At 36.4% G+C, this 18,405-nt stretch overlaps 1 protein-coding gene across 5 annotated transcripts in view; it reads right to left on the reverse strand.

Moving 5' to 3' along the window:
• LOC105470854 (coiled-coil domain containing 50) overlaps window positions 1–18,405 on the reverse strand; it is a 99,305-nt gene that overhangs the window by 17,840 nt on the left and 63,060 nt on the right. For 3 of the 5 annotated variants that reach the window (XM_071090653.1, XM_071090652.1, XM_011723119.3), the window contains exons 5-6: window positions 8,914–9,031; window positions 3,615–4,151 (exon numbers count right to left, since the gene is read on the reverse strand). In XM_071090653.1, the coding sequence (XP_070946754.1) occupies window positions 3,615–4,151; window positions 8,914–9,031 (655 nt within the window). The remainder of the gene's footprint in view (window positions 1–3,614; window positions 4,152–8,913; window positions 9,032–18,405) is intronic. The other 2 variants (XM_071090654.1, XM_011723121.3) reach the window with 1 other exon arrangement.

Genomic DNA, 18,405 nt, shown 5'->3' on the forward strand with positions numbered 1-18,405 from the left:
AGTTTGTTTTAAAACTCCCCAGTTGATTCTTACTAGCAATTAATATTGGCATCACCTGTTTAGTGTATTATATCCATTAAAATTACTGTAAATTAAAATGCTTTTTGTCAAAATCCCTCACCACACTTGACTCACTTGCTATTAATTAAAAAAAAAATAAAATACAAGCAAACACTGGGCAAATGATGAGAATGTAAGTATTCTGTGAAGCCTATCTTTGTACAACTTTCAACCTGGCTTCTGTGGCTTCAGAAGCCACAGACTCATACACATCTGTATTTCCTTCAAAGACTAGTAAACATGGCTTTCTTAGCTTCAGACCTAATAGAACCTGATTGCAGAGACCACTTCAAAGCATCTCTAGAGCCACTGAGTCTTATGCTGGGCTGGGCTTAATGTAGATTTCTGAGTGGTTTGGGACAGCAAAAACAACAACAACAACAACAAAAAACAGTGGCATAGTCCCAAGAGTGGACCATCTGAAATAGAATATAAATCTCCCTGAGTTATTTAGCTTAGTCATAACTAGGAAGGCAGATTTCAGAGAAAATGAAATTAGATATGGAACTCAGTACTGGGCAATGTCAGTGGACAAATAGTCTGCTATACATACCATGTTCCAATGTATAGAAAAAATGATGTTTCAATAAGCAGCCCAAAGCTTAATTAAGCATGACGGAACATGCCTAGCTCCTTCACTTTTGTCATCCAGGGAAATAATACAGTGGGATGTGCTCAAATTTCAAGAGACCAAATTTTCTCCACTATTACGCCTTCTTAAGTACACCACAGAATTAGCCAAGAAGATTTTTCACTTTCAATGTTATTAAAGACACATTGTTTTAAATTCTACCAAAGGCAATATTCCATTGAATAGTCTAATTCAGTTTGACAGGGTGATAACACTATAACCTCTGGCAGTTAAAAAGAGAATTATGACTCAGTAAGAGTCAGAATCTGAGGTAATATCTCTCAGTTGCAAATATTTAGAGGGGAAACGGTTTATTTAAACCCTTGATGTATCATTGGAATGTGTAAATCTCATTAAGTAGAAAATCCCCACAGCTTGGAATACTAAATTTCTGCATTGTCAGGATGTCCATTCTCTGCAGCGTCCTCTGGACCCAAGGTGATAAAAATTTTTGTAAGGATATAGAAAAAGAACTCACAGAGAAGTGTAAGGCCGTCAGTAAAGAAAACAAAGATGTCTAAATTTTTTTTAATGTAATTAATGAAGGAAATTAACAGACTAGCTTCCGTCATCTCAGTATCCTAAACAGACTCTGGAAACTAGCTTTCAAAAAAGTGGGTGAGTGGTATTTTCAAGTTCCATATATATCTTAATTTAACACTTCCTTGTTTTTTTTCCATTCATCATCCTTCAGTTGGAGAACACAAGAACATCCCTAAATGAACACAAAACTTCAGCCTTAAATAAATTTACAGAATAAAATTGTTTAAAGTACTGATATTCAAGATAAATTTATTCTGAGCTTGGAATAAGGTAAAATGATAGATTCTTTTTGATATCATGTAAGAGTATTTGTAATAAGCCAGTCTGACATTTAGGGAATGCCACAGTATATCTGACTAACAATTCACAGCAGAAAAGTGCACATATTTTATGGCCCTATGAGTTGAGAAGTTAACCTGCAGAAAATGATAAGCTGTTAAGAACTTATACTCCAACAGAGAAGTAACTCTGAAAGGTTAGGTACACCTATTGCCCTGTAGATAGTTTATACTTAATTTAAAATTTCATTTTGCACTCCCTTTCAACTGATTCTATTAATGCTGCTCCGCAAATGCTCTTAGAACCAGCTGCTTGTCATCCTACTAGTTTCTTCGTTATTAAGTTAAATGTAACTTTGACTTGTCCTAACAACTTTAAGAATTGTGCTTTTACAACAGCAAGAATAGATGCCACTGCCTAGTAATTATATTTTAATGTAATCCTCTGACCTGTTTTCCAGGAAGTTACAAAATCAAATGCCTACAGAGGCTAGAAAGGTAAAATGTAAAAAGCAAGCTGAATATAAAATGATAGAAATAAAGCAGCTCATGTTGTAGCCATTTTAATATCTGCCTAGTAACACGGTTTTTTAATCCCTGGTGGTGGCAAAATAAAACACAAAACAAAACATTTGCAATTCTAGTAGTGGAGCCTGTGAGTCAGTGTTTAGTGTCATGCTTCCTAAGTCTACTTAAAATATCCTGGAGCATAACTAAAAGCCATAAAGCCTAACTAGCCCTCAGAGCACTCCTGAAAGTCAGATTCACAGAAGCAGAAACGTAGAGGTCAGCGTATCACCATTCTTCCTCCATACTTCCCCCACGCCTCTGGAATCCCAAAATGTCTTTCCAAGCCTGAAAATGGTGTAATTTCCTCATAAACCTACTCAAGATAGATTATATCACACTTTCCTCTATTTTTCCACAGCTCTTTGTGCCTCCCTAACAAAGTGTATCTAGTTTGGAATTGTTTACAAAGCCATCTTTTTGGCTGAAATCCAAGCACAAAGCCGAAGACAAGGATATTTGCGGCAGCTACTCAGAATGGCTTCTGGAACTAAATTTTAATTTTCTGCATAACCAAGTCCTTTAATAAGAAATAACATGACAGGAAAAACCAACTTAACCTGAATCCACAACCTAGAAACAAGTTCTCTGACCACAGATAGGGCTCGACTGGCTCCTTGGTACTATGATTCCTAGTGTTACAGCCACATGGAAAATACCACCTCAGCAGTTTATAGAAAACAGAGCCATTACTGTGTCAATGATGAACTTCAGAGTTAAGCCTCAGTGGTGCCAGAAATTTGAGATTTATCTATAATATTTACCTCATTCTTACATAGGTACCAATAACTTACCTGTATTGGTACTTTAGAACACCAACTGTAGAGTTAGAGCTGGAGAAAGTTAGAGCATAAAAAGTAACTTAATGCAGTGACTTTAAACTTTAAGTTCCTAAGAATCCACCTCCCTGTCTAAAGCATGTCCAAACTGCCAGGCCTCACTCCAGAGATGATAATATATGTGAAACCCAGAAATTTCCATTTTTAGTTGACAGCTGATTCTGATGAAAATGAACTGAGGCATATTATTTGAAAAACACTTTCTTAGAAGACTGCCTATCCAATTCATCGTTTTACAAATGAGAAAGATGAGGCGTAAAAAATAAGAGTATTTCCGGCTCTATCGGCCTTTTGGTTAGACAAACACTATCAAGACAGGCTCATCAGCTCTTCTGGGTTCACTGAAGTAAAACCAGAAATTCGGGAGTTTTGATTTGGTGCCAGAATCTCTGATACACAGTCTCAGTAAATGAAGAACCACATCTGGAATGGGTACCTCTAATAGAGCCTGGGCCTGGAATAACTCTCCAAGGAATCAGTGCATTCTCACAGAAGGAAAAAGTGACAAATGTGTTCCTTCTTCTTACAGATCTGAGATTAAGTGTATACCTTTTACAATATGTTGCTCTAGGATTTATTTCAAAGTCATGAGCACAAACTGGAGAGAAAGGAAGGCTGCTTAAGATACTTATTAAATTCATTGGTTTGTAGTTATATACATGATACCAGGACTTCATCGAGACTGTCCTCTATTACCTGGGTCATGGAGGTGGAGCTGCTCCTCACTCTCTGCACTCTCTGAGAATGGAGGAGTCCTGGGCCTGTGTCTCCTTTTTCTGTGCTCACCTTGCCCATGGTCCCTCCCATATACAACTTCCTTGCAGTGAAGCCCTGCTTTTTGTGAGGACTTGGGTGAAAGTCGATCTTGGTGTCGAGACTGTTTTTCCCAATTTCGAGTCTGATGGTTATTCTTAGTCTCCCAGTCATCACATTCAGTGCTCAGAAACACTTCACCACTGATTGTGGGAAGCAGAGGTCTCCGGGGCCTCTCCTGAGTGGACCGTTTCCTTTCATGCTGCTCATTGTTAATTTGGGGCTTGTCCCTCTCTTTGCCAGAGCTAGAGGATGACAGGGATCTCTCTGATGAACGATGTTGTTCTGGCTCTTCCAAGTTCTCCAGTGGATGTTCTGGTTTCTCTTTCTTCTGCTTCACAGTCTTTCCATCTCTTTGGAGTCTACAAGGTCTTGAGAATCCAGAACCCAATTCCCTGGCCCTCCTTGACCCTGGTTGGTCTGAGTGGAGGCAGAGGGATGTGAAAAATAAAAATGCAGATTAATTTAATGAGAGTATGAACTCATTACACAGGGGAGAGTCTGGGCCCCAGTTTAAGGTACTTTAAAAATGGAGAAAACTGCTTTTCCAACTTAACAAATTGAGAAGAGGGAATGAGCATTACTGAAACAGTTCATGCATACCTAAAGAATTCTGGGTATACAGTCAAAATGGTAAGAAACTAAGATTAAGTGAAACAAATGTGAAAGAAGAGCCTGATCATGATTAGGTAGAGCTAACAACACTTTAATATTTGCCAATAACAAAATTATAGCCATTAAACATTAAGTTCTATTTATAAACCAATTTGAAACTAATATAGAGTAAAAAGAGGTTGAGAAATCTTGTAAAACAAACAAATTAAGCTTTGTAATTTCAGACAGAGGCTTTCAAATATTCTTACTGGAAATGTCAATAAACTGTATCAGAATATTGCTAGTTTCTCTTGAGTTCAGAGGAATGATCCACAGATTTTTATATTCCTCCATCTGTCCACTTTATGTGGCCAAAGCAAACATACCCAATCACTTCAGAAAATAGCCCTCTATTACAGTTCCACGTAAAAGAGGGTCAAGTAGATGAGAATTTTAAGTGAGTACGTGACCCTGTTATCTTCAGATAACTGTTATCAATCTTAGTTGAAACTTGGCAAAGGAAAAAAATTCAAAGGGTTGCTTTGATGGAATATATAAAAAGGAGTTGCTTCCTAAATACATTTCAAAAAACTGTATTATTTGTATAAAAATACAATATATGCTAAGTATATGTCCCCAAATTTAACATAAACTTCAAAAACAGCACAAATATAGTGCTTTTTCAGGTCGTTTTTAGGCACAAGTATAATGTGAAAACAAAGGCAGCAAATTCATATACACTTTACAAGAATATACTGATTTAACATTTTCTAAAACTTTTACTACGTTTTAGAAATAAAAAAAAATCCCAATTCCATGGAAAATTGCTGTGATAGCTAAGATTTCGTGATGGCATTAACCACTCGCTGAACTGCATCAAAGAGCTGCCGTAAGTTGATGAGATATAAAGAAAGTAAAAAACTATATGTTTTCCTTTAAACTGTTTCATTTGATATTAATCTGTTAAAGGAATACAGCAAGAAAGAGATATGTGCTAAATGTACCAATGATGTAAGTTTCCATTAAAAACCTCAAACTGTTTCCTCTTGAGCTTTCCAGAAGAAAAGAAAGCTTGCTTCCAAAGACAATACTAAATTAAAATCTGTTTTCTAAACAGTCTGTACAAGTATTTATCTTCATCATTTATGGTTTATATTTTACATAAAATCAAAAGCAAAACAGAAGAATTACCCAGTGATAAAAAAAAATTACCTGCTCTTTTAAATAAACTATTATTTTAAGTCTATCATGACAACATGAGAATCAAGTGACTACTGCTGTAAAGTTATATAATACAGACCAGCTACTTAATGACCACATCCAGGGAACAATGGTTTACAGTGCTAATAAAAATGGGCTCACTCACGAGTTGCACAAGTGAAGCCTACCTTCCAGCTCAAAAGAAACAAAAAGAAATGGGTTTTGACATGAATTTGTGATGTTATGATTTTTAATTCCTTCTAAATAGTTAATTGATATTCATAGTTTTACTTTTAGGAAATAAGTTGCAGAATTATTACAGAGCTGTTACTACATTTTTACAGAGCTGACTGGAAAAAATTTATTCTCTAATAATAAATTTGTTGTGACAGCTTTAAATCTTGGAAAGAAAAAGATGAGGTGAGGAATCTATCTGAATGCTTTAAAACCTCATACAGTTGAGGACTGAGACTTGTTTCTTGAGACCAAGTTATTTGGCAAATATAACTTACTCCTTCACTGCCAAAACATATATAGGTATTATGTATTGGCATATACATAATACATATATACACACACACACAATATATTTATACACATACAGATCTGCATTTTATATGTGTGCCTCCATGTTTGGCTTTCAAAACAAGAGAGATATACAAAATGTTACATTATACACATATAACACTGATATATGTATAAACGATAAGTACTTTACCAAAATTGCATTATTTGATCTTCTTAACATGCAAATGAAGGATTTACTTTTATAATCTCCATTTTATTTAGTACATAACTTCATTAAAATTAATATTGTTCTAAGGAGGGGATAGGACTTGAACCACAGTCTTATGACTCCAAAGACCATGACTTTAAAAAAAAAAAAAAAAATCACTAATATGACTTCAGTAAGAGGCTTTGAAAGAAAAACATGGATTCACTAATAAATAATATATGTCATTTAAGAGTTGATATAAATTTGACAAATGTTTAATACAATTTTAAATTTGTAGAAAATCTATAAATAATCATTCTAACAGATAATGTATTAAAGTTCGAGTTAAATAAAAGTTGAAAAATCGACCATTTCTGTAATGATATACTGTGATTACTATGCAAGTGAGGCAAAAAATCAAACAGATATACAAAGACACACAGAGAAGTATAATGAAAGAATATCCCAGATGTGTTGGAAAAGGACCACTGCAAAGAACTGAAGGATTGTTTTGTAAATAAGAGCTGAATTGTAATATGGTTTCTGTGGAACTGAACTTGGTCTAACACAAGGGTATATTCATAAGGACTCTATGTTCAACAATATATAATCTCCCAACACCACAGCTGAGGCAAGAGAAATTTGAGTATTTACACGCACATGTTCAGGAGGTCACCACTTCCTGTGCCTCAATAGTCCCCCAAAGTCTGTCTCTCCCCAAAGAAACAAGCATATATGCTACTCTCTACAAATTTATCAGAGTAATGAAAATAAATATAGAATACTTTTAAAAGCTTTTATGTGTCCCTGAAAAACCAATGAACTCTTAACATAGTATCCTGCCCTAAAGAAACAAATCGGGATGACAGTACTCTGATCAAAAAGACAGGTTTGATCTCAATTCAAGTCAGTATAAGGCTTTAAGAGGGGAATCCTAAAATTAATACTTTATTTAATTCCTTGTCATCCTTATGCTTTTGTAGACTGAACAGTTTAAAATAATAATGTTTACAGTGAATACACCTCCAAAGCAGAATTTTTAAAAAAGAGAAAAACACCGGACCACATTTCTAAGATTTAAGTTGAAGGTGAAGAGTAACACTTTACTTTCTGATCTTTAGTACAGCAAAATGTTGCAGTAAGTTTTCTTTTTAAATGACATAACATATAGATTCATCAGAAAAACCAGCAAAAAGAAAATGGCTATCAAAAAAGAGATGAGTGTTTTACATACAGAGGAAGAACACATCAAGCAATAAATTGAGAATCAGCCTGCTGACTAAAAAGGCTGAGCTCTACTGATTATGGTAAATTTAGAGCAAAAAATGGTACTGGGCAAAATTACACTCAAACTATAATAATCCCATCACCTACATATACATTGCTTTCATTCTACTCATCAGAGAAACACATACTTACCTTTCATAATGGAATTACAGAAAAGCAGTTGATGACTGGTTTGCAAGGCCCTTTAGGATCACTGACCTTAAATTCCTTCCTCTCTAAAAGTTGCCTTTAGGTTTTGTTCACTTGTGATCCTAAGTATTGGTCCTCAAGCTGAATTTCATTAAATACTGACACTTGAAACTATAGGAACGTCTTTGCTTTGACAGGTCTTTGAAAAGGACTCACAATACTTGCAAATACTCATTTCCCAACACATTTTTAAGATAAATAATCACCACCACAACTGCCACCACCACACCATCACCACCACCACACTGCAAAGCAGGCACCAGAGAGGCGAAACTGTGGGAATCACTCCCTCAGAAATCATACTATACGGTAATCAAATAGCAAAGAAAGGATTAAAAGAAAAACAATGAACACGGAAATCTTAAAATTTAATATTGTTTGTCATCAGCAGGCTAAACCATTGGCCTAGGTTTAAAAGACAAGAAAGCACAGAACAAAGCTTTGTTACCCAGTAACTGATGCATGGTATACCTTCTTTCTTCATGCCACTTTCCTGCTTCAAACAGTACCGCCCAGACTTCTTGAGAAAGGTTAAGTCCAGAGACTCATCCACCATTTTCCACACCCCATTTATGTGCTTAGATTATAATAAAGCATTCCAAGTTGCTGAAGTTTAAAAGAATGCATGCCAATTCTTACAAAATCATATTCAAATTTGAGCAGTCATGAAAGTGGCTCTGGTTGTCCAACTAAAGAACAGATAAGGCCAGGCACAGTGGTTCACATCTGTAATCCCAGCACTTTGGGAAGCTGATGCGGGCGGATTACTTGAGGTCAGGAGTTCAAGGCCAGCCTGGCCAACATGGTGAAACCTCGTCTCTACTAAAAATACAAAAATTAGCCAGGCGTGGAAGTACATGCCTGTAATTCTAGCTACTTGGAAGGCTGAGGGAGCAGAACTGCTTGAGCCTTGGAGGCGGAGGTTGCAGTGAGCTGAGATAGCACCACTGCACTCCAGCCTGGGTGAGAGAGCAAGACTCCATCTCAAAAACAAAACAAAAACAAAACAAAACAAAGCAAAACAAAACATGAATTTATTAGATTCAAATAGAATTCTGCCACGTATCTAAATGTACCCAGTGCCGGGGGATAAGAGAAACATTCCCAGATCCCTAAGGTCACTTCATGAACAAAATTAAAGGAGTGTTTGATGGTCGAGTCTAAGGATAGAATAGATCATGATGCAGGAATTGTTACCTCCATCTTCATAATAGTAACTATCTGTATAAGCACGGGTTGCTGGGAACTCTGGAAAGTGTTTCTTTCTCTTTTTTTCTTCCTGTAACTCCTTCTCTTGCAAAAGGCGAGCTATGTCCTGCAAAGACAAGATAGAATGGAAACATGCATTACCAAAGAACAAACAAACTCCATACAGTGGGGCGTGACATTCCACTGCCAAGTTTGTATGTGCTCTGTCCATGGCTCTCTAGACTTTCTGGCATTAATTTCACATCTTCAAACGCCAGATGATTGCTCAACAGGAGTAGCACATGATCTAGATAAGTGAGACAGGCTTTTTTTAATTGAAATTTAAATCTAACACAATATAAAGACATTCAAAACTCAGTACTTCCTAAAGCAAGTTACGCAACAGAATTTTAAAAACACATATTTGTGGGTCCTTTTTTCAAGCTGATGATTCAGTAAGTCTAGATGGGGCAGGATGTAGTAATCTACAAAACTTTATAATTATAATTTAATTTAAAAACTATTGAAAAGAACTCTTATGGGGATTTTGATTTCACTTTGCATTAGAATACCACTGTCTTAACTGAAAAAGAGAAAACAATCTTCCTTCTGTCTCCCACCTGTTCATCCCCAGGCAAATTTTTAGCAGTTATTGAGAGGCACTGTGAGGCACAGAATGATGAATAACATTCCGAAATGTTCCATAAAAGATCATTATCCTTTTATGAAAACAAAAGTTTCATAGAAACTTTTAAATAAATAAATAACTACAATAAAATTAAATTGTAAATGCCTCAAAAAAAAGTCCATGGGAGTACAAAAGAGGGAATACGATTTTTGCTTAAAGGAATCAGTACAAGATTCTGCATTGTGTTCAGCTTTGAACAGAGAACTGAATTCCAACAAGCAAAGTCGAAACAGGAAACGTCAGCAAAGCTGTGAACATTTTAATGGGCACCTATCTAAGGAACAGCCAATAGTTCAATTAGAACATGAGATACGGAGTGCTGCAGAAAAAGCTGAGGCTAGAAAAACAATCCAAGGCTGGATCACAGGAATTCCTTTTAGACAATCTTAAGAAGTCTGGTGTCTGTAACATAGGGGATGAAGGATTACTGAAGGTTTTGAGCTGCAGTGTGACAATGTTCTGAATCTGAAGATTACTTCTGTGAAAGCCCCATAAAATAGCCTATAAACTTATAAGCTCATGCACACTTTTAAGGAGAGAAGTCTATAGCTATCATCAGATTCTTAAAGGCTCATACAAATATGGGAACGATACTCACTGGTACAAATGGTAATAACAATCATTGGTAGTTTGAGGTACTTACTTCTTTATATTTATCAATAAGGAAACAAGAAGTACTAAATGTTAACGTTAACGTTCATTTAAAGCAAGAATTACTATTCTTCAAATTTCATGAATAGGTGCAAATGAAAAATACATTAAGATGGCAATATACAGTTTAAAAAAAATTTAAGTGAATTAATTTTTTTCACATCTATGCAGAAACAAGCTGGATGCTCAATCTAGGTAGTTAGCAATATTTATCCATATCCTCAGCTGTTTTTTTTAACTATTCATCCAAATAGCCTTACAAATCTGACTTTATGCCAAATACAAACTTAAAATGTACCATTAAAACACTTGTAACTGACACATATATACATACTTTTTGATAAGTAATCTATGTAAACGCCCATGCAACAGTGTCAGACACTTAAGTGGGCACTCACAAAATGTTGCAACTCAGAGTGAGAGGTGAAAGATAACATAATCCTACTTAACACAAGTATACTTTTCATGAATAGAACTCTGAATTTCTAAGACTGATGGAAAAACTATCTCCTAAATCTGGAAGTTAAAATTAATCTCTTTTCCAGTTCAAGTTAGACATGGCCTAAAGAGACACTGGGAAAGAAATAGTCACTACTAATATGAATTTGAGGGGAACTTCAATTCTTTATCTGTACAACGAAAAGTCTGAACTATTCAATCTTAAAAAAAGCCAAATATCTTTGACTCCCTAATGTATCATTTTAACAACTATGTCTACCAGGTGCCAATCCCTGTGCCAGATTCTTTAGCTTTAATATCTTACAAAGTAATGTATCAATCAGGAAGAGAGGAGAGGGACAGATACCCTGTTCTCCAAAAAACTATTATTTGTTACAGAAGAATTTTCCAAATTTCTATAATGTTTACTACAGAAGTAGAAAGAAATGTAAACATTTCCTTGAGCTGTATGTTTACTAAGCAACCAGAACTATATTTTCCTAAGTGTTTTGCTTTACAGTAAACAAATATTTCCCCCACTATAACTGAGGAAAACATAAAGGAAAATTACCAGGTCCAACTTCCAGCAAAAATTATAAACTACGCTCCACGGACCTAGTAGACACAGCTTTATTAAAATGATAAATTAAGGAGTCAAAGACATTTGGCTTTAAGATTGAATAGTTCAAACTTTCCATTGTACAGATAAAGAATTGAAGTTCCCCCCAAAATTGATATTAGTAGTGACTATTTATCTCCCAGTGTCTCTTAAAATCATGTCTAACTTGAGCTGTAAGAGAAGAGATTCATTTTAACATTCAGATTTAGGGGATAGTTTTTCTATCAAAGTCTCAGAAATTCAGAGTTCTATTCATATAATTGCTTATAACTGCCCTCCCGCTACTGAATTTAGTCCTAATGGAAGCATAGTAATATGCCACTCTCTCAGTGTAAAGAACCAGGAGAGAAAAAAAGAATTATGCCCCTTCTTTATAATGCATTAGTTAGTCAAAGAAAGTGCTTTTAATCAAGTCAAAAAAATAATAATCATAATATGTCATGCACCTTAGCACCCAAACTCTTTTGCTCTTTTAAGCTCTCAGCTCTTTTCTGAAAGAAAAGGTCTGCTAGGCTTGAGGAAAGAAAGGACAAAAATTCAATGGAAAACTGCCACTATACTATAGCTGAGGTTTAGCACAAGTCCGCTCTCCTCCCTGCTTTCCAACATTACTATGCAATGAGTTTTGTTAGATAATTTCAATATAAAGTAAATCCCCCTGCAACAAGCTGAAGATGGCAATTATCAGTCACAGTACTTGGATGTAGCTAACCAGCTTAGTCACCTTTGATGTAAACAATCTCCTTGGTCCTCAGCTTCCTTCCTGTTAATGGTAAGTCTAGAAGAGCACTTTCCAAGACTGTTCCTGAGAACACTGGTCTCAAAACTTTATCCAAAAAAAAAAAACCACAACTTTCAATAGAAATCATGCAGCATATCTAACTCTTCAAGATGCATATTAGCAAATTTTAAAACTTTAAAAGAAAAAAAAAAACACCTGTTATCTTCCAGTAACCTGTAATTTTCCAAATGTATGACAGAAGCTTCTGTTCACATTTTTTAAAAATTCAGATAATTAATGTTCTACATAACTTGGGAAAACAAATCTAAATGAACTCTTAGGCTCTTTTAAAGTCATTTTTAGTTATATTTTAATTAATGAGATAGACTTCTGGGCTGATATGTAAAAATAACCCTGTTCAATAGAAGACTTCCTAGTAAACACATTAATTGAAATGGGAGTTTACCATTGTATCTCACCTCTCCCTTCTGTTACCCAAGCTCAGCTAACTCTGGAAAATTTGAAACTATAACCATAAGAAAGGAAACAGTTAAGGATCTCTAGAATACTAGAGAAAGGTAATTTTAATGAAAACACAGATGTAGGCCGGGCGCGGTGGCTCAAGCCTGTAATCCCAGCACTTTGGGAGGCCGAGGCGGGCGGATCACAAGGTCAGGAGATCGAGACCACGGTGAAACCCCGTCTCTACTAAAAATACAAAAAATTAGCCGGGCGCGGTGGCGGGCGCCTGTAGTCCCAGCTACTCAGGAGGCTGAGGCAGGAGAATGGCGTAAACCCAGGAGGCGGAGCTTGCAGTGAGCCGAGATCGCGCCACTGCACTCCAGCCTGGGCAACAGCGTGAGACTCCGTCTCAAAAAAAAAAAAAAAAAAAAAAGAGAAAAGAAAACACAGATGTAGTGATTCCCTTCAGTAGACCAGACATGTGCCCTGTGCCAAACTCTTTAGCTTTAAAGAATAGTGCTATGAGCACTAGGGGATTGGTATATATGGTAAATATTCTTAAAGTTCTTATCTTGCGGTAAAACAATTAGCATAATGTAAGACGTGAAAACATGGCTTTAAGAGAAGCATTAATATAAACAAGGTGCAGTGGTACCCAGAGGATCCCCACACATCTTTCCCAAGTAGATGACAAGTAACTGAAACACGGTGTTGAGTTCCTTGGGGTATTTTTGTCATTTACAAGTTGAGCATCCCTAATCCAAAAATCCAAAATCTGAAATGCTCCAAAATCTGAAACTTTCTGAAGCACAGACATGATGTTCAAAGAAAATGTTCATTGGAACATTTTAGATTTTGGATTTTTGGATGCTCAACTTGTATACAATTTATATCATATAAATATATAAGGGATAGAGAGTTATAATATAAATATATAACAGATAGAGGGTTTATCATATACATATATAAGGGATAGAGGGTTATATCATATAAATATATAAGGGATAGAGTTATATCATATACATATATAAGGGATAGAGAGTTATATCATATAAATATATAAGGGATAGAGAGTTATATAAATATATAACGGATAGAAGGTTATACCATATAAATATATAAGGGATAGAGGGTTATATCATATAAACACATAAGGGATAGAGGATTATATCATATACATATATAAGGGATAGAGGGTTACTTCTCAACGTTTCACCTCTATCCTCCAATGGCAGTGCATTTCAAAAAGAGGAAATCTGGAATTTAAAAACAATCTAAGGTGATTTAAAAATGTGACTATCAAATGACTGTCAGAAAGAAAAAAAAGAAAATCATTCCATTTAATTGCTAAACTTATTAACTAGCAATTAACATCTAACTCGGTAGGGATGTCAAGGCAGGTATAAATCCAAAGGGGTTGTTCGATAAAACAGGAAAATATCAATTCTATGGATGTAAAAACATCAGTATAATAAGGAGAGGAAGACCTCAACAAGAAGCCTCCCGGCTCTCTCCCATCTCCCTTTCTAGTCATATATATATATAAATTTATTTTTACAATACTTACAACATAGGAAAAATTTTAATAGCTAAACGGTATTGTTTGATCTAGCCTCTAAATATTACCAAATAATGTGTAAATATTCTTTTGGAACATGAAATTCTAATCTAAGAGTGCTATGTGTAAGTACCACGGTTCATACTAGATTCATTTTTTAATGTGAATTGGTTACTAGGCTTACCCTGAGCAGCTGATGCTTTTATAAAGGGCTTCAAATAGTTAAACTAGTGCCACAAACTTTTCATGACATGTTTGGCCATGCTAATATTTATTTAAGGGAAAAAAAAGTTTTTTCCCTAAAATAGCTGCAAATTCACATATATTTTAAACCTAAGTTTAAATGCGCGCACACACACACACATCTAGTCATGCACATAGGTACACACACACTTTTAGAGTTTTATTTAAGAATAACTAAGTTAAATTAACTGATTAACCTTAACCCATTTTTATTAACCACTAATTCATAGCATCCAGTATACCCAAAGTCAACAAGCTCCTTCCAATAGGAAGCCTAGAGAGAACTACTATACTCGAGAAACTATGTAAAAGAGCTAAAAATAAATAAACAGAGACAGAAGAGCAAGACAGAGTGAGAGAGCAAGAAAGTGAAGAAGAGGAGGAACGAGGGGAGGGAAGGTGAGGGGAGGGAAGGGAAGGTGAGGGGAGGGGAGGGAAGGTGAGGAAGGTGAGGAAAGACCAAAAAAAAAAAAAATTTTTTTTTTAACTTTTCCACATCAGTCTCCTGCATGGAAATGCCACTTTCCTTACATCTGTGCTTTGTTAACAAACACAATAAAATTATACTATGACAAAGCTAGAAATGCTAATTTACACATGCAAGGTTGTATAACTCCACTACCTCTTACACACAATGTTGTTCAGAAAAAATTAAAAAATAAAAATAAAAATAAAAATAAAAATCTCTGTTCCAAGAGAAAAAGGTTCTCAGTCTCTACATCTGGTATTTCATGGGGTGTTAACTACCCAGGAAAACTGACCCCAAAAATCTCTAAAAGAGATTTGGGTGGAAACCCAGAGAGAGATTTTCCACAGCCCTGCTGCTGAATAAATCCTTATTAACCAAGTAGACTCTACGGGGAAGCAGAAGAGCATTGAGGGGAAACGGGAAGAAAAAAAAAAGGAGGCCGGGTGCAGTGGCTTGTACCTGTAATCCCAGCACTTTGGGAGGCTGAGGTGGGTGAATTACAAGGTCAGGAGATCGAGACCATCCTGGCCAACATGATGAAACCCCATCTCTACTGAAATACAAAACATTAGCCAGACATGGTGGCGGGCGCCTGTAGTCCCAGCTACTTGGGAGGCTGAGGCACAGGAATCGCTTGAACCCGGGAGGCAGAGGTTGCAGTGAGCGGAGATTGCACCACTGTACTCCAGGCTGGAGACAGAGCAAGACTCCGTCTTAAAAAAAAAAAAAAAAAGAAAAAAAGGAACTAAGAGAGTTCATGAGTAACAAGCAATTCTTTTTCAAAAATTGGCCAGAAGAATTAGCACTACTGTCTCAGTATTAGTTTCCTCTCCCTTTCAGGCACCCTGTTACCAACAGACTAAAATGAACAAGCATTTTCATATATCTCACAATGACAAACTTAACTCATGCAAATTTTCTTCATTTAATATTGACAACATACTAGTCAGCTGAGAGTCACAATTTTCTATGATAAAAGACCACCTCGGCACAGTAGCCATCTTCTCATCTGAGCTATGAGTTAAAAAGTCAAAAAGTCTGAATGAAGTTTATATAGGCTTGTCCAGTCAACACACCTACACAACCGGATTTCTCATTTAACTTTTCCACTCTTCTGAGGGCAAGCTAGTGGGAGACCTGTAAAGACAAGTGTGTGAATGCTTGAGGACCTCTCAAAGCACACTATACTGAAACACACTGAAGCCTGCTGAATTCCGCCCTATGCAGCACATCTCTCTCTAACAGAATCAAGGAAAGGGCAATTATAAATTTAACATGCACCAGGTGCTCGAAGTGCCTCAACTCATTTACCTCACGACAGCCCTTTAGGGTATGCACAACTACCGTGAGTCAACCCATTTCGGAACCTGAGGTTCTGCGTGGTTAGGTGCGATGCTGAAAATCACACAGCTAAACAGTTAATGAGCTAAAATCCAAACCTAGGTGAGTGTAACTCCAAAGTCCACATGTTTCATGTATGCCACAGTACGTCTAAGTCAGAAGCAGTCAGGAGACCTGAATTGTACAGACATTTCTCTGGCATTTTATAACCTGGAATCAGTCACTTACTTCTTTAATACTTAATTTCTACATCTTGAAACTGGAGTTAATCACTGAACTGCTTACTTTATATAGTATTACCAAGAGACTACTTACTGTGATTACTGTTTAGATTCTACATAATTTAAATAAAGTGTTTTATTTTCTCTTTCTATCCTGTTTTTCCCTAAATGGAGAAAAAAAAAACCCACAGGACAGCAGTAGCATTTATAAGAAGCCAACTTCATTACTCTGGTATTTTTTAAATAGAAGCGTTCCTGTCTACAAAATATAATCACTTCTTTTAGTTCCCAGTGTCATCCCCAAAGCAAAGTCTTTACTATAAAGAGGCAACACATTGAATACTAAGAAAGAGCCTCCTGTGTATTACAGGAAGTATCAGGAATAATCCCTAATTTTTACTTGCAGTTCTGATTATCATGCGATCATGATTTGTTTCTTTAAGAAACAACTCACTACACTCGTACCAGGTGTCTCACATTCATCTGGCATTGAACAAGAAGTACCCCAGGAACAGGACTGGCTCAGTAGGAGTAGCAGTGTATGTGGGCTGTTTACTGATGACCCTGATCATATCTATTTAACAGGATGATCATAAATGCCAGTTTGCGCAGTACAGTTTCAGTTTATGTAATTACTAACACCATGCTTATAACCCTCAAAAGTGTTTCTGGGTGCATAACAAACTATATTGTCATCCAACTATTAAAAATAATAACTCATTTTCTTCTTTATTATAAATCAAGACAGTGACCAAGTACGGCATAACAGGTGTGAAAGCAGGTAGCATAGGAATGATGTAAAATGAAATAAATTGTCCATAAGAAGTGCTGAAACTAAGCTGGGCACAGTGGCTCATGCCAGGAATTCCAGTGCTTTGGGAGGCTGAGGCAGGAAGATAGCGTGAGCTTAGGAGTTTGAAACCAGCCTGGGCAATACAGTGAGACCTCGTCTCTACAAAAAAATAATTTAAAAATATTAGCCAAGTGTGGGGGCGTGTGCCTGCAGTCCCAGCTACTCAAGAGGCGAGAGGACCACTTAAGCCTGGGAGGCGGAGACTGCAGTAAGATCACACCACTGCACTCCACCGTGGGTGATAGAGCAAAACGCTATCTCAAAAAAAAAAAAAAAAAGAAGTGCTGAAAATATAACACAAATGGAAATAATAGCTAATAGTAAATTCAAGTCTTCTCACAAACCAAACACTATTAGTAATTTTAGTCATTTTCAGCCTTTAAACAATAGGACTTAAATATATATAAAGAATCAAACTGATCAGTCTTTTTAACCAATGGATCACAGGAAAGTGAAACCTTTAAGAAAAAGAGAAAGAATGAGAGCAATGCCTGCTCCTGGCCTCTCCCAAGGACTACTCCCTGCATCCTGCGCAGGCTCCACTCAAAAGTCGGCTCTCTCTAATGCTGCAAAAACAACCCAGGGGCAGACGCCTTGTAGTAAGCTGAACAGTGTGCCCACTCCAAATTCATTTCTACCCAAACCTCAAAATGTGACCTTATTTGGAAACGGTCTTTGCAGATGTAATTAGTTTAGCTGATGTCATACTGAATTAGGGTGGGTCCTCAATCCAATGACTGATGTCCTTCTAGGAAGACAGGAAGACACAAAGATACAGACAGAGAAGAAAGTCATGTGACAATAAAGGCAGAGACTAAAGTGATGCAGATACAAGCCAAGGAATGCCAAAGATTGCCAGGAGTCAAGAGCTAGGAAAAGGCAAGGAAGAATCCTTCCCAAGAGGTAGCGTGACCCTGCCAACACTTCAGATTTTAGACTTCTAGCCTCCAGAACTCTAAGACAGTAAATTTCTGTTAAGCCAAGTTTGCAGGAGTAATCTGTAACAGCAGTCATAGGAAATTAACTCACATCACATGTGAAATTATCCATTATCTCTCAAGACTTTTACCACTTACATAGTCAAGAGGGTATAAACCATGGTCCACAGAGGAAAATGCAGCCCAAATAAGAGGCATTCTGCTTCCCATTCAGCAACCTTCATTGAGCCCGTGACTACAGAAAGTTTTTGCTCTAAAGCTGAGCACCCCTTTCTCCATGAGGGAGAGGGGCAGTAACT

This window comes from Macaca nemestrina, chromosome 2 (assembly GCF_043159975.1).
Source record: "Macaca nemestrina isolate mMacNem1 chromosome 2, mMacNem.hap1, whole genome shotgun sequence".
Taxonomy (NCBI): Eukaryota; Metazoa; Chordata; class Mammalia; order Primates; family Cercopithecidae; genus Macaca; species Macaca nemestrina.